At 40.2% G+C, this 16638-nt stretch overlaps 1 protein-coding gene across 2 annotated transcripts in view; it reads right to left on the bottom strand.

The window, feature by feature from the left end:
• Positions 1 to 16638, bottom strand: part of LOC137640214 (beta-1,3-glucosyltransferase) — a 288282-nt gene that overhangs the window by 32228 nt on the left and 239416 nt on the right. For both annotated transcript variants that reach the window (XM_068372763.1, XM_068372762.1), the window contains exon 9: positions 226 to 361. In XM_068372763.1, the coding sequence (XP_068228864.1) occupies positions 226 to 361 (136 nt within the window). The remainder of the gene's footprint in view (positions 1 to 225; positions 362 to 16638) is intronic.

Genomic DNA, 16638 nt, shown 5'->3' with positions numbered 1-16638 from the left:
GACCAGTACTTACGGATAACTTTTAGATGTAATTTTGTTGGCTCTTCTTAAAAAAAGCATGGTAATGGTACTCTCCAGTAAAAAAAAAGAAAAAAAATTGTTCTTACATAATCTATGTCACTGGTAGAAACTGAACTTCTCATGAGTAAAGAAATCACTGTACAATACTGTACTGTACTGTATATGTTAAATTCTAAACAAGAACATCCAAATGCAGCAACTAACCATAAACATCACTGTAGAGAGCATAGTTTGAAGCCTTTTTAATCCATGTTTCTTTTAAAACTGGCAGCCTTTCAAGATGGAACTGTGAACATGTCTTCACTGCAAAATGAATATTTTCTGTCTCCAAATCAGCATCCTGGGACGAAAATAAAAGAAAATACCTTTAGATCAGAATAATTCAAGCAACTTGAATTTCTGACAAATTCAAAGAACAGCTTTGTATTTGTCAGACTACATAAAAATACAACCAGAATGCATTAGTACATCTTCCTTTAAAGTAAAATTTATGTAATATGCACTTATTCTTTTGCTTCAAACACCAGTCTTGCTTAGGAATTACAGTGTGTCTTATCAGGCAAGAACCTACTTTCCCTGTTCTACTTTAGTCTTAACAAACTTTTTTCTATTACAGTATCGTAACACACTTCCATCAACTACTATGTAAACTCCAGTACACAAAATAGCTGTACGGTTTCCATTTTCTTATATATATTTTTTTTAATCTACAACATAACTTTTGAACCTCTTCTATAATAAAGGAATATATAAGAAAATTATTTATATTTAATAAAAAGGTTCATAGACAACTGAATTAGTGGACAATTAATTCAGCTTGTGGATTAATGAAATAGGTGATAACAAACCCAGTGGACAAGGGAACCTGGAGTAGGACCCTGTATCTGAGCTTAGATTAGCGCATAGTAGCTTTCAAGTCACGATATATTTGTAAATATTACAGTATAGGCACAACTTTTTGGTGATGATAAGGAAGCTCTTGGGGGGGGGGGGGGCAAACCCTAGGATGTGGCATTCTTGGGTAGTTTAAGTTGGGTTTTTATGGTATGTTAGGTTAGTGCTTATCCTTGTAAAATTTTATTTTACTAAAGGTTAAGGAGGCCCAAGGGGAGATGCCCATTTGATTAGTATATATTGCATCCTAGGTTAGAAAAAGATTTGTGTGTATACGTACTTCTACCATAATTTGTGTCCTACCTTTGGATTATATTACCAATTTAGCATTCACTTCCTATATTATCAACTGGATAATTAGGCAACTAATTTAGTTGTAACCTCGTTGAAACATATATTTCTTGATTATTATTACCTACTAACATACCAAAACCACTGAATCACATTTTTAGACACTCATAGGGCATCCAGATAGAATTGATTTTTAAATGAAAAGTAAAAAGTGGAGCAAAGAAAGGAGAAAAATACTTGGACAGTAAAGTAGAAGACCAAATGGAAAAGGAGAAAAGAAAGAGGCAGAAAATGCAACTGGGGGTGACAAAAAAATACAAATTACCTTTATACGCTAAAAAGGTTTAATTTTCCTAAGTTCAATTGTCCAGAAACCAAGATATAAAATTCCCTTCTGACATTTCCTGAGGTATAAGATATCTTGAATTGTTAATAGTTTATTCAGGGTTATAATCTTTTCTTTCTATAATGTGCATTGGCATTCATATAAGAAATTAGCAGACCTAAAGTATGCTGATGATGCTGTCTTTATTACCAGAACTCCACAGAATTTGCAATGCTTGCTTACCATAATGCATGAAATATCATACGAGGTTGGACTCAAGATAAATAGAAGAAAGACAGATGATGAGAACAGAGTATGCAATGGAATATGAAATATCATTGGAAAGCAAACGCATTAATGAGGTAGAATAATTTAAGTATCTAAGAACCATGATCTATAATACACGGTCTTTAGAATTAGTTTAGTGAAAGATTGAAAAAAGCAAATCAGACAATGGCTAGGTTAAGTAAAATTTGGAAATCAAATCGCCTGAAATTACATATAATAATCGGGCTATATATCACTTTAGTGAAATCGGTGTTACCATATGGACACAAGTCATGGTATGACAGTGAAATAATCTCCAATAGATTTACAGTAGTAGATTGGAGAACAAAGCCCTCAGAAGGATATTTGGAGTTAAATGGCAGGTCAGGATTAGAAATGAAACTATAAGAGAGATTACTTGAGTGCCATATGTGGATAAGATCATGATGAGGGGTAGATGGAGTGTGTTTGGGCATGCTCTTCACACTCCCCAAGAGAGATTAGTTCATCAAACATTTAGCTGGATTCCACAATGCACTAGAAGAGTTGGAAGCCCCAGGCCTACATGGCTGAGGACTATGAAGCATGAAGTAGGAGATGATGAATGGAGAAGTATTGAAGTACATACATAAATATACCAAGGCACTTCCCCAAATTTTGGGGGGTAGCCGACATCAACAAATGAAACAAAAAAAAAAGGAGACCTCTACTCTCTACGTTCCTCCAGCCTAACAAGGGACTCAACCGAGTTCAGCTGGTACTGCTAGGGTGCCACAGCCCACCCTCCCACATTATCCAACACAGATGAAGCTTCATAATGCTGAATCTCCTACTGCTGCTACCTCCGCAGTCATCTAAGGCACCGGAGGAAGCAGCAGGGCCTACCGGAACTGCGTCACAATCGCTCGCCATTCATTCCTATTTCTAGCATGCTCTCTTGCCTCTCTCACATCTATCCTCCTATCACCCAGAGCTTCCTTCACTCCATCCATCCACCCAAACCTTGGCCTTCCTCTTGTACTTCTCCCATCAACTCTTGCATTCATCACCTTCTTTAGCAGACAGCCATTTTCCATTCTCTCAACATGGCCAAACCACCTCAACACATTCATATCCACAACTGGCGAAATCTAACCGAGGCCCTTCGTGTCAATAGGCGTAGGAGATGATAAGGACTGTAATGCACATACTGGTATGGTATACAAAATTTAAATTGGTCTTTATTTAGCTTTTTAGGCACCAAAAGAGTATGGAAAAAAAGGCACCATGAACATGACATAGCTATAGTCAGAATTAAAACATTATTGTGTTTCATAGATACAAATCTTTTATGTTTATCTATGCCTACTGAATATGCTCTGGGCACCGATCTCCAGCATCATACTGATCTGGTACTACCAAGGCCCACCTAAACACCTTGGTGAATTCTCCTAAAACCCTTCTGTTGCTTTATTCTTCATGTTAGTGATCTGTGCATTCAAGAAATTGTGAATATGTTATTTTTATTAGTAAAATAAATTTTTGAATATACTTACCCGATAATCATGTAGCTGTCAACTCCGTTGCCCGACAGAATTCTATGGAGGGATACGCCAGCTGTCACAATACTAGAAGGGGGTGTACTTACCAGCGCCACCTGTGGCCAGGTACTCAAGTACTTCTTGTTGACACCTCCTCAATTATTCCTCGGTCCACTGGTTCTCTATGGGGAGGAAGGGAGGGTCGATTAAATCATGATTATCGGGTAAGTATATTCAAAAATTTATTTTACTAATAAAAATAACATTTTTCAATATTAAACTTACCCGATAATCATGTAGCTGATTCACACCCAGGGGGGTGGGTGAAAAACCAGTGTACAAGACTAAAGGATAGCTAAGTATCCCGTATTTCATATAATCAGTTATCCACAATAACAATGAAATAATAAGTACCTGGTAAGGAAGTCGACTTGAACCGTTACTCTGCCTTTAATAAGATCGTCTTCCTTACTGAGCGCAGCGTTCCTCTTGGGAGGCTGAATCAACTCAAAGGTGCTAAAGTATACAGGGCTGCAACCCATACTAAAGGACCTCATCACAACCTTTAACCTCGGCGCTTCTCAAGAAAGAATTGACCACCCGCCAAATCAACAAGGATGTGGAAGGCTTCTTAGCCGACCGTACAACCCATAAAAAGTATTCAAGAGAAAGGTTAAAAGGTTATGGGATTATGGGAATGTAGTGGCTGAGCCCTCGCCTACTACTGCATTCGTTGCTACGAATGGTCCCAGGGTGTAGCAGTACTCGTAAAGAGACTGGACATCTTTGAGATAGAATGATGCGAACACTGACTTGCTTCTCCAATAGGTTGCATCCATAACACTCTGCAGAGAATGGTTCTGTTTGAAGGCCACTGAAGTAGCCACAGCTCCCACTTCATGTGTCCTTACCTTCAGCAAAGCAAGGTCTTCTTCCTTCAGATGAGAATGTGTTTCTCTAATCAGAAGCCTGAATAGTAAGAAACTGAGTTCTTAGAACTTGGAAAAGAAGGTTTCTTGATAGCACACTATAAGGCTTCTGATTGTCCTTGTAAAGGTTAAGACCTTTTTAGATAGTACCTAAGAGCTCTAACTGGGCAAAGTACTCTCTTCAGATCATTCCCCACCAAGTTGGACAGGCTTGGGATCTCGAACGACTTAGGCCAAGGACGTGAAGGAAGCTCGTTTAGCAAAAACCGAGCTGCAAGGAACATGTAGCCGTTTCAGATGTGAAAACAATGATCCTGCTGAAGGCGTGGATCTCACTTACTCTTTTAGCTGTTGTCAAGCACACGAGGAAAAGAGTTTTTAATGTGAGGTCCTAAAAAGAGGCTGATTGGAGAGGTTCAAATCTTGATGACATAAGGAACCTTAGGACCACGTCTAGATTCCAGCCTGGAGTGGACAACCGACGTTCCTTTGAGGTCTCAAAAGACCTAGGGAGGTCCTGTAGATCTTTGTTGGTGGAAAGATCCAAGCCTCTGTGGCGGAAAACCGCTGCCAACATACTTCTGTAACCCTTGATCGTAGGAGCTGAAAGGGATCTTACTTTCCTTAGATATAACAGGAAGTCAGCAATCTGGGTTACAGTGGTACTGGTTGAGGAAACTGCATTGGTCTTGTACCAGCTACGGAAGACTTCCCCTTGAGACTGATAGATTCTGAGAGTGGATGTTCTCCTTGCTTTGGCAATCGCTCTGGCTGCCTCCTTCGAAAAGCCCCTAGCTCTTGAGAGAGTTTCGAAAGTCTGAAGGCAGTCAGACGAAGAGCGTGGAGGATTGGGTGTACCTTCTTTACGTGAGGTAGACTTAGAAGGTTCACTCCTAGAGGAAGAGTCCTGGGAATGTCGACCAGCCATTGCAGTACCTCTAAGAACCATTCTCTCGCGGACCAGAGCGGAGCCAACCAACGTCAGCCGTGTCCCTTTGTGAGAGGAGAACTTCTGAAGTACCCTGTTGACAATCTTGAACGGCGGGAATGCATACAGGTCGAGATGGAACCAATCCAGCAGAAAAGCATCCACGTGAACTGCTGCTGGGTCTGGAATCGGAGAACAATACAACAGGAGTCTCTAGGTTATCGAGGTAGTGAACAGATCTATGGTTGGCTGACCCCACAGGGCCCAAAGTCTGTTGCAAACATTCTTGAGAAGGGTCCACTCTGTGGGGATGACCTGACCCTTCCGTCTGAGGTGATCTGCCATGACATTCATACCTCCCTGAATGAACCTCGTTACCAGTTAGCTTTCGATCTTTAGACCAGATGAGTAGGTCCCTTGCGATCTAGAACAACTTCCACGAAAGAGTCCCTCCCTGCTTGAAGATGTAAGCCAGGGCTGTGGTGTTGTCAGAGTCCACCTCCACCACTTTGTTAAGCTGGAGGGACTTGAAGTTTATCAAGGCCAGAATAACCGCCAACAACTCCTTGCAATTGATGTGAAGTGTCCTTTGCTCCTGATTCCATGTTCCCGAGCATTCTTGTCCGTCCAAAGTCGCACCCCAGCCCGTGTCTGATGCGTCCGAGAGGAGACGGCGGTCGTGTTTCTGAACAGCCAAAGGTAGACTTCCTTGAGAAGAAAGCTGTTCTTACACCACGCGAGAGAAGACCTCCTCTCTTCGGAAACAGGAACTGAGACCGTCTCTAGCGTCATGTCCTTTATCCAGTGAGCAGCTAGATGATACTGAAGGGGGGGGAGGTGGAGTCTCCCTAACACGATGAACAGGGCCAGCGATGAAAGTGTCCCTGTTAGACTCATCCACTACCTGACTGAGCATCAGTTCCTTCTCAGCATGCTCTGGATGCATTCTAGGGCTTGGAAGATCCTTGGGGCCGACGGAAAAGTTCGAAAAGCTCGACTCTGAAGATCCATACCCAAGGAGACAATGGTCTGGGATGGAACGAGCTGAGACTCCTCAAAATTGACCAGGAGGCCCAGTTCCTTGGTCAGATCCATAGTCCATTTGAAAATCTCCAGACAGCGACGACTTGTGGGAGCTCTTAAAAGCCAGTCGTCTGACGGAGCCGGACACAAGATCATGGTACTGCTGCACAGTCTGTGAACTGTCAATCATGGGCAAGCGAGGAAGTACAGTGACAACCCGAATCTGTCTAGACTGTCTGGGTCGTACAGACAACTCCTTATCGGGTTGCTGAGGTTGCCGCACTGCGTCACAACAAGTCACTTCTGTTGGTTGTTGAACGTCTTCCCCGTGACACATTGACTCCGTAAACAAAAAATCCTCTAACAAGGACTAAGCTTGGACTGCATGTCTTGCAACACAGCTCAAGGTCTATGGGAGCAGGTGTGGTAACAGACGGGATTAGCGACTGAAGTGGAACCATTACCTTCCCTGGAAGCATGTTATGCTTAAATAAAAGTCCATAAGAGGCTATGCAGCTAAAGGCTCCCTCCAAATGACAGAGTCCTCAAGGGAATATCAGAAGGAGGGAGAAAAGAACTTTCTCATCTACAGGGATCATATCCTAGAAAAGCTAAGTTCTCTCAGTGAGGGTTCACTGGTGCAAAAGCAGCAGACTAGAAGGCAACGTTATGAAACTGCTTGACAGTCTGAGAAGCATGCGGTAAGGTATGCAGAGCATGTTGTATGCAGAGTATGCTTGTATGCAGAGCATGCTGAATGCAGAGCATGCTGTATGCAGAGCATGTAAGCAGAGCATGCTGAATGCAGAGCATGCTGTATGCAGAGCATGTTGTATGCAGAGCATGCTGTATGCAGAGCATGCTGTATGTAGAGCATGTTGTATGCAGAGCATGCTGAATGCAGAGCATGCTGTATGCAGAGCATGTAGTATGCAGAGCATGCTGTAAGCAGAGCATGCTGTATGTAGAGCATGCTGTAAGGTAAGCAGAGCGTGTGCATGGCGTTTAACATTTCTCAGAAATTCCATGACCAGTGCTAGAGTGCTTTATGCATGCTTGCATGGGGTTTAAATATCAACATAATATTTACCTTACATTCATAACTCATGATTCATATTTTTTGCCATATTCTGCGATATTGTTAAAAATATATTGCAAGGAATACAAATATATTCTTATAAGTAATACAAATAACCTCCATTATCATAAGGTTTGAAAATGGAGGTAAGGTATGCTGAACAGCAGAGTCAGAACGAGCTGGAACAACAATAGTTGTGGTTTCCTCTTCAAGACTCTGTTGAGGGAACACCTGAGGCTCAGTCTGCAAAGGCTGATCAAAGGAAGTAGCAGAAGGTAGGCGCATGGGTGGAGGAGGCTGACTCCTGGCATGAGTGGCTGAACCCAAGGGTTGCGCTTGCTGAGCGGTTGGCGGAAGCGGAGTAGCAAGTTCCTGTTCCTGTGGTGTAAGCGGAGCGCGATGAGGTAGAGGCTGCGCAGAACAAGGTAAATGTCTCGCAAGCTGAGGCTCCTGAGGCGCAAGGCTAAGGTGTAGTGGTGCTTGCCTTGTGGAGGGTTGAGCTCGCTGCAGCGAGAGCTGAGGAGACTGACTCAAGGACGGGAGAGGTTGTTGTACCTCAACCGAGTGTTGCATCACTGGTGGAGCAGCAAGTGGAGGCGGAGGAAGAGAGGTATAATCCTCCTGATCCCATTGTAAAGGTTGCCTTAAAGAAGGCGGAGGCTGAACACCACTGGGAACAGCAAACTCAGAACGTGGCTCAACATCGTACGCCTGGCAGGTGGTACAGTAGGGTCCCGAATTAAGCGTGTTCGAATTACACGATTCCCCTTTTCCACGATCGCTATTTTTCGAAAATAAATTTTCTGTATCCACGAGGCTGTTCAAAGTTCGCGAGTCAAGCACTACAAAATGTATCAAATCTATAGTCTTTTTAAGTATATAGGTAGCCCTAAATACGGTGATTTATAATAAATGTTACAAAACAATATTAACATTACATTTCATTAACATAATTTCATGATGAATAGCCTATTTAAGGATAAAATTCCACAACAATGAAATCAACTGTTAACTGTGCGAGTCCAGCTGACAAAATGTAAACAGAAATGTGGTTACGTTCTCGGCAATCTTTATCTTTCTCCAACCTTACGATAATTGTAATGGTAGTGTTAATGATGGTATATTAAAGCATTATTTTTGTTTAGTACAGTATATTTAAAAGCCTTATTTTTCCCTCTGGGCGTTCAAGGTTTTCACGAGTAGACTGGGTTCGTTTATCGGCAGTGAATAGCCTAAACTTCGGTAACGAGTCGTCAATATTTTGTCATATTTTAAACAGTAGGCTATACATTTGATTTGCAAACATTGGTTTTGTAGAGTAGACGGTAAAATAAAATCTAGAGAGAGAGAGAGAGAGAGAGAGAGAGAGAGATTTGATGGCAGAAATCTCTCTCTCTCTCTCTCTCTCTCTCTCTCTCTCTCTCTCTCTCTCTCTCTCTCTCTCTCTCTCTCTCTAGATTTTATTTTACCGTCTACTCTTCAAAACCAATGTTTGCAAATCAAATGTATACTGTTTAAAATATGACAAAATATTGACGACTCGTTACCGAAGTTTAGGCTATTCACTGCCGATAAACGATAACAAACCCTTTAATGCAAACTAACTGTATCCTTTGATATTCCTCTATATTTATCACGAATTCCTTCTATACCTCCTCAGACACTCTTATTTCAAATATCTAAATTATTCTTATCACAACTAACACCATCTAGTCATTTTCATTCCATTATATCTATTATTCCTCTGAATCTTATTCCCTTTCCTTATTCTGTTTATTCGATGGGATTCGTTTTTCCCTTTACCGTCTTTCAGAATCTATTTTTAGCCACTGGCAACCAAATCCCCCCTTCCCCCGTCTCCTACCGTCTCCCCTGCGAGTCCACCCAGCCTATCTCATCACTCCCCCCCACCTTCATCCTCCCCTGTTCTAGGTCTGTAACCTTCTGCGTCATAATATCTCTCTCTCTCTCTCTCTCTCTCTCTCTCTCTCTCTCTCTCTCTCTCTCTCTCTCTCTCTCTCTCTCTCTCTCTCTCGTTATACAATACTTACAAATAGATGAAGAAACCAAAATCGGTTTTCTTGAAGTGTCAATTAAATACAAAACGAAAAAATTATACCGTGTATACATCCATTTCAATCATAGCTTAAAATACGGTAACCGATTTCGTCAGCAAACCACTATTTTTTAGGAAACACCATTCTATTCCAGAAAATTTTTACTCTTTAAATGTCAATTGCGCTATAATAAAACATGTACTTATGTTGTAAAATTTCGGGTGTGTTTTAAAAATCGAGTATTGCTAACTTATTTTTGTTTTACTTTTGGCTGTGATCACATCAGCTGATGTCTAGCTTCCGCGCGAATACAATAACAAAGAATTGTTTACACCATTTCTTAACTTATTCAAACCATCTATACAGTTAATATTACATAAACACCAATGTGTTATAACCTATCATATTTATTGATTAGTACTTTAAAACCATCCCTCTCTCTCTCTCTCTCTCTCTCTCTCTCTCTCTCTCTCTCACTCTCTCTCTCTCTCTCTCTCTCTCTCTCTCTCTCTCTCTCTCTCTCTCTCTCATCGAACGTTATAGCGGTAACCTAATTGTTCGGTGACTTTAAAAATAGGCCTAGTACTTTCTTCTTTACCTTTTTTGCATATGGATCCATAATTGAGGTGGGTACAAGTTGACTTATAACTGAAGTTAGGAAAAGTATTTTGGATATGGAAAGGACAATTATCTTTCGTAACAGTTTAGAATTATCGTAAGTTATCACTCTGTCATTAGCGGCAGTTTGCTATTGTGGATTAAACGCATAAGGAAAAAAAAATTTCCAGCTTTTCTACGAATTTAGGAATTTATATGGATACGGTAAGTAAAATATTTGTAATAACATAATGTTTACTAAATGTTTGTAATATCATTAGTTATGACTTAGATCATGTGTGTTTAATGCATTCGTTTGTTTATTATGATCGAAGATGGAGCGTAAACAAATGGAAGGTTTCCGTTTCAGGCGGCATCATAAAGAAAAACATTTCATAAATGGCATTCATTTCATTTATTTGAAAGTTCTAATAAAAAATAATTAGAACATTGGTAATAACAAATTCAACATATAATCTTTACTTGGTAAAATTGCTGTCAATTCAAAAACACAGATGTATAAATGCGTCTGTTTCTTCGTTGTGATCAGAGTTAAACGTAAACAAAACATTGGTTGTCGTTTTCTATTCTGCTTTTTAGCGTGATTAGGAAACGCATGATATAAAATCGCCTTTATTTTGATAATTCTGGATTTTCAATCATACAACAAGCTAGTCTATAGAGTGATGGTTTTGCTATTCACCAGTTGTATTATACAATAGATATGACAAACATTAAAATTTGTCTGTATTTTGGGTTGTGTTGTAACGGGAAATATATGGTGTTTACACCTATCCTGGTTATAATTTTAACCATTTTTCAAGTTATTAGAACTTTAAAGTATATTAAATGTTTTATTTATTTACAAAAACAATTTGATATTATAAAGAAATACAGTATAGTACAAAGAAAGTATTGGAAATGGGTAGTAAACACATTTGAATAGGCAAATTGCTGGTTGCCATGGCCACAATGGAATTATTTCTGTTAGTTGTGTGTTTCGAAATTCGCGATTTTCCATTTACACGAGGTCATTAATCGACCAAATTCTCGCATAATTCGGGACCCTACTGTACTGCGATCAGGCGGAGCGAGCGCAGGCGGAGCGAGCGCAGGCGGAGGGAGTGTAGGCGGAGGCGGAGGCGCAACACTCTCAGCCCGACACTCACGCATCAAGACCGAAAGTTGTGACTGCATGGACTGCAGTAGAGTCAACTTGGGGTCGGCAGACACTAAGGTCTGCTGAGGTAAAGCCTTAACAGCAGAGATCTGTTGCGGCAGAACCTTACTCCTCTTAGGCGGAGTGCATTCAACTGATGACTGAGGAGAGTCAGAGCTAACCCAATGACTGCATCCGGGTTGTTGAACTCTAACTTCGTACGTCTGGCATAGGTCTGGACTTTACGTTTAAGAGGTCTTGAGACCTGAGACCAGCGTTTTCTCCCCTAAATTTCTTCTGCAGACGAGCAAAATAAGGGCTCAATCGTCTGCGGGTGGGAGTGACGGTCTCGGTAAGACACGCCCACAACCACCGAGGATACTTCTGTGCGCCGATCAAGGCCTGCTGAACCCTTATGCCCTTCGACATTGCTTCTCCCCTGGGCTTGGGAGCTTGCAAGAGGTCCCGGACTGGGAGGACGACTGGCGCGCACAGAAGTACCCTCACGCACAACACTGACACACTTTGTGCTAATCACTTATCACTTTGATTTTCTGTTTGCACTTATTTCACTGAACTCGAAACTTTAAGTGGTTTGTACCTGAAACACGCAATTCTATCCTTTCTCAAAAGTTAGTAATTGCGAAAACAGAATTACAATGTAACAGAAAAATCTAATGAAAGATAAATAATTCAGTGGCTGGAAAGAGACTAAACACTAGATCACTCTAGAAACGTTTACTTTCTTCCCCTAAAGAGACTAGGGAGAAGAGCAAAAACGATAACAACGTTACTCGTACGCCTGGCAGGCTTGAATGAAACGTTTATCCTCCTCTTTCTCCCTCCGTCTCTATCTCTCTCTCTCTCTCTCTCTCTTGCTTAGAACCTGAGAGAAGAGCCCAATCATATATATCGTTAAAACATATTATTGTTAAAGGAAAAAACTGAAATATTTCCCAAAATGAAAAGTTCCTTTATTAGGATCAAAACCATTAAGTTAAGAAAGAATGAACAAAACGCTAGACACGGTTACTCTTATTGCAACGTGAAACCGTGAAAATTCTTTCTCTATCGTAACGATAGAGTGCAAGTTGAACGTTCTGAACGTCAACAACTGCAGAGACAAAACAAAACGTTAGTTCAACTTTGAAAACAGTACTAGACTATCAAAGAAATTCTTTCAAAGACATTAAAATAGCATAATATGTTAACAGGTAAAACCGAAATGACGGGCTCAATGTTAATTAACTTCGGTACCAAGAAAAGACCGCCTACTATTAGGAAGGTCGAAAATAAACAAATATAAAAATTAATTTTAATAAGTTTATAATAAAAGGAAGTTAATCGAAGAGGCCTATAAGAGGCGGAGAGATATAAAATAAATCTATAACTTTTGTTAAGCAAAATTAAGAAAGAGAGTCTATACTCTCTTAGACACCAACACTTCCGTCTAAGGGAAGGGTCGGCCATTGAAAGGTGAAAGAGAGTTCATACTCTCTTCGTCACCATAATTAATCAAATTAATTCCAAAAGCTAACTAAGCTAATATAGAAGTTTCCAGTAAAGCGACAGCCGAAATCAAAGAGAAATACTTCACCAAAGTCGTGAAAATACTCCAAGAACATAAGCGTATCCCAGAACGTCTTGCCGGAAGCACGACAGAGGAATAATTGAGGAGGTGTCAACAAGAAGTACTTGAGTACCTGGCCACAGGTGGCGCTGGTAAGTACACCCCCTTCTAGTATTGTGATAGCTGGCGTATCCCTCCATAGAATTCTGTCGGGCAACGGAGTTGACAGCTACATGATTATCGGGTAAGTTTAATATTGAAAAAGCTCATTTTCCAAGCATTCTATGGATTCCAAGAACATGCACTTCAATTACTTTCTCTTTCATGTTAAATTCTGTGATATGTCTCACTCTCCAAAGGTTAAAAATCTTCTGATGGCTCTGGAAAGCTGGCTTGGTTATGCAGTGCAGTGTTATATACAAATGGCCTCTCTGCAATATTTATTTTTCCAATTCTTGCTGAGTTGATTAAAAGTAGGGTCAAATCAATTCTGGCCTTGTAAGATAACTTATTTCCCAAATGTATTCTATGTACCATTTTATGCCTATTTATCCATAACCACACATGTTCAAAATCATATACAGTATAAATCAATGTTTTTCATTTCAAACTATTAGCCAAATCTGCATGCAGCATCAGTAAGATAGATGAATAGATGAATTTATATGACTGAATTGCTATGGTTGTGTGATGCCATGGTGGTGAAAAGGTGGTGAAGTAGTCTTGCAACTTTTGTAGAAACTCTGTACACTGGGGAAAATCTGATTTTGATATCCCACCCTCAAATTACTGCACTGTCAGTATACTTAACAGAATTTTCTGACATAATTGTTTTAATCATGAATACAAAATAGTGTCATACTAATTGTGATTAATTTTCTCAATATTTTTTTTAAAATTATTTAAAGGTTGCTTTTATTGCTCTAGGTATTTTAAAATAGCATAATTAAATCACTAGTGATGGCATAAAGAGGAAAACACAAAAATTATGTATTTATAAAACATGAAAGATTGGAGATATGAGTGACGAGTCAAAATTAAAGGGACTAACTTGAACCAGATGCCAAAACACATGTGCAGTATACAGTACTCTGTATAAGTGAAGAGGACTTTTGACTTTATGTAAACCTTAGATGAGTAAGGGTATCCCAAATATGTCAGTCTTGGGAAGGTATATTAAAGGCTTCTCTTCATGACTTGAAGGGGTTCTTATAGGGAGAGGCAACCATGTTTTGTTTCATTACCAATTATTTACATATTAGGTCCTGTAATATCTTTTAATGGTAGTGTCATAGAAGAGGAAGGCAAGATACTTTATCAGACAAGTACTTGATATTTTTTTATATGCAATGCATTTTGAGGCCTTTTTGAGTTTGCCTGGTCAATGAGTGGTGGTGTTTCTGTTTCTAAGGATACAATTCATTTTATGGAACCCGTGGAACACAATAGTTTTTATTACTCATAATAAAATTTTGGCAAGTATGGTATAATTCATGCTGATCTGACTATTGTCTTGGTTTAAGTAGCATCTGTTTAAGATTTTTCTCAAGACCCTCTCAACCCAGGTTTTAGAAAAACTATTACAGGTATCCACAAATTTTTGGGTGGTTCTAAAAATCCCTTATGGGTAGTGGCACAGCTGCTACAGTAGGAGAAGGCATAGAAAATTTATGCATTGATGTGGTCTCAAGATGGAGTGAAGAGCACTCACTAGCAAAGTTGAGTGTCCTAAATTTGTGTCCTTCACATGAACAAAGATCTAAATGTCTGTGCTTACTGTACTAGACAAGGAAGATGTCCAGAAAGGTACAGACCTAATTTCTCCTTAATGGCTTCCTTGAAGTACAGAAAGACTTCCTCATTATTTAACATAACATATGTGAGGAAGTTTTCAAAAAATAGCGCAAAGGGAAGATCATAAAAATACCACTGATCTATTAGTGCATCACACTTCCCAACCATCAGAAGACAGCCTCTTGTGTGGCAATATCTAGGATGATCTTCAGCGTCTCCTTTATGATACTGATATAAGATGTCTGGCTGCTGTCATATACTGTACAGTACCTTATTGAGGAAATAAATGGGGGTCCTGTTTATTTTCACATCTATGAAGAGACTTCTAATTCAGTGATGACATAGTGCCTTTAAAGTCCTAGTTTCAAATCAATCTTAGGAACTAAGAAGAAGAGCTGATGCAGCAGGAAGGTATAAAAGTCATCAGGATGTGTATCAACCTCCTAGCCAAATGAGATAGGAGCAAGGATGTGGCTAATTCTATGGCACAGCACATCTCCGTCTTTAGAATCTCAAATAGCTAAGATCAAATTTTCTACTATCTTTAAAAGTTTAATGATATCTTGATACATGCTGACACCTTTCATGGGCTTGTAGGCCTACTATTATATGTCATCTGTCAGATTCCAGGAGATCCTTTCAAGTTTTGTTGCATCTTTGAAGTACAGCATTGACTATGTCCTCATGCAAGAGGACAGAGATACAGCTCTTGTCTCACCTTCATATAGTAACATTTGGGTTTGGTTAATGAAAGTTAAAAAAATAACAGATTCTAATAGTAATTTGTATTTTTCCTAACTATGGCTGGTGTATCTCGAGTAGATAGGGTTAGGAACGAAGTGGTGAGGGTGAGAACGGGTGTAAGAAATGAGTTAGCAGCTAGAGTGGATATGAATGTGTCGAGATGGTTTGGCCATGTTGAGAGAATGGAAAATCGCTGTCTGCTAAAGAAGGTGATGAATGCAAGAGTTGATGGGAGAAGTACAAGAGGAAGGCCAAGGTTTGGGTGGATGGATGGAGTGAAGGAAGCTCTGGGTGATAGGAGGATAGATATGAGAGAGGCAAGAGAGCGTGCTAGAAATAGGAATGAATGGCGAGCGATTGTGACGCAGTTCCGGTAGGCCCTGCTGCTTCCTCCGATGCCTTAGATGACTGCGGAGGTAGCAGCAGTAAGGGATTCAGCATTATGAAGCTTCATCTGTGGTGGATAACGGGGGAGGGTGGGCTGTGGCACCCTAGCAGTACCAGCTGAACTCGGTTGAGTCCCTTGTCAGGCTGGGAGGAGCGTAGAGAGTAGAGGTCCCCTTTTTTGTTTTTGTTTCATTTGTTGATGTCGGCTACCCCCCAAAATTGGGGGAAGTGCCTTGGTATATGTATGTATACTTACCCAAGTCCTTAAAGTATGGACTATGTTTTCAGCGCTAGCTGGAATGGTCTATGAAATCGTTAATGAAGTAGGTAACAATAGGCGGTGAATGAGAGTGAGGAGCGGCTGCCCCTGGTCGAAAGATCTTCACTTATGACCTTTTAGTTCAGGAATGAGAGGGGTAGTTGAGTTAGGATATTTAACTGAAAAGGACTCAGGTTTGTATAGCTAGGAAAAATGACAAATTCGTAGATAATTTGTATTTTTCCTAACTATACAAATCTTAGCTATTTATTAGGGGTATTACTTTTGGCATAGCTGAAACGACGAGCCATTAAAATTTAGCGAGGGTTAACTACCCACACCGCTAGTTAGCAGGGGTAGAGGGAGGGTAGCTTGCTACTACCCCCACCCCACACACCTGTGATTGAGCTCACTTTGCTTGGAGGAAGGATTTCAAGGGGGATAGGGCTGGTGGGCAAATTTGTATAAATAGCTAAGGTTTGTATAGTTAGGAAAAATAAAAATTATCTACGAATTTGTCATTTGTTCCGTAACTGGAATATAAACCACGCTATTTATTAGGGGTGACTCACCCATTAGGAAGGGTGGACATCCCTGCCAATCTGGCATTTTGGATTTCCCCGGGGGTTCCTTATCTGAGTATGTCAGTACTCAAAAATAAGGAGTCCCTGCAACTCGCTAAAACCTTGCTACGCAAGGTCCACGGCCTACGCAAGTTGTGTGTTGAGATATATAGAAATGTGACCGTCCAGGTAGAGTTATTCCAAGTCTTTTGAAGGAAAAACTGTGTAACCA

The sequence above is a fragment of the Palaemon carinicauda genome, chromosome 4 (genome assembly GCF_036898095.1).
Source record: "Palaemon carinicauda isolate YSFRI2023 chromosome 4, ASM3689809v2, whole genome shotgun sequence".
In the NCBI taxonomy this organism is placed as follows: Eukaryota; Metazoa; Arthropoda; class Malacostraca; order Decapoda; family Palaemonidae; genus Palaemon; species Palaemon carinicauda.
The sequence above is the reverse complement of the archived record's forward strand: the minus strand, read 5'-3'. Positions and strand labels throughout refer to the sequence as shown.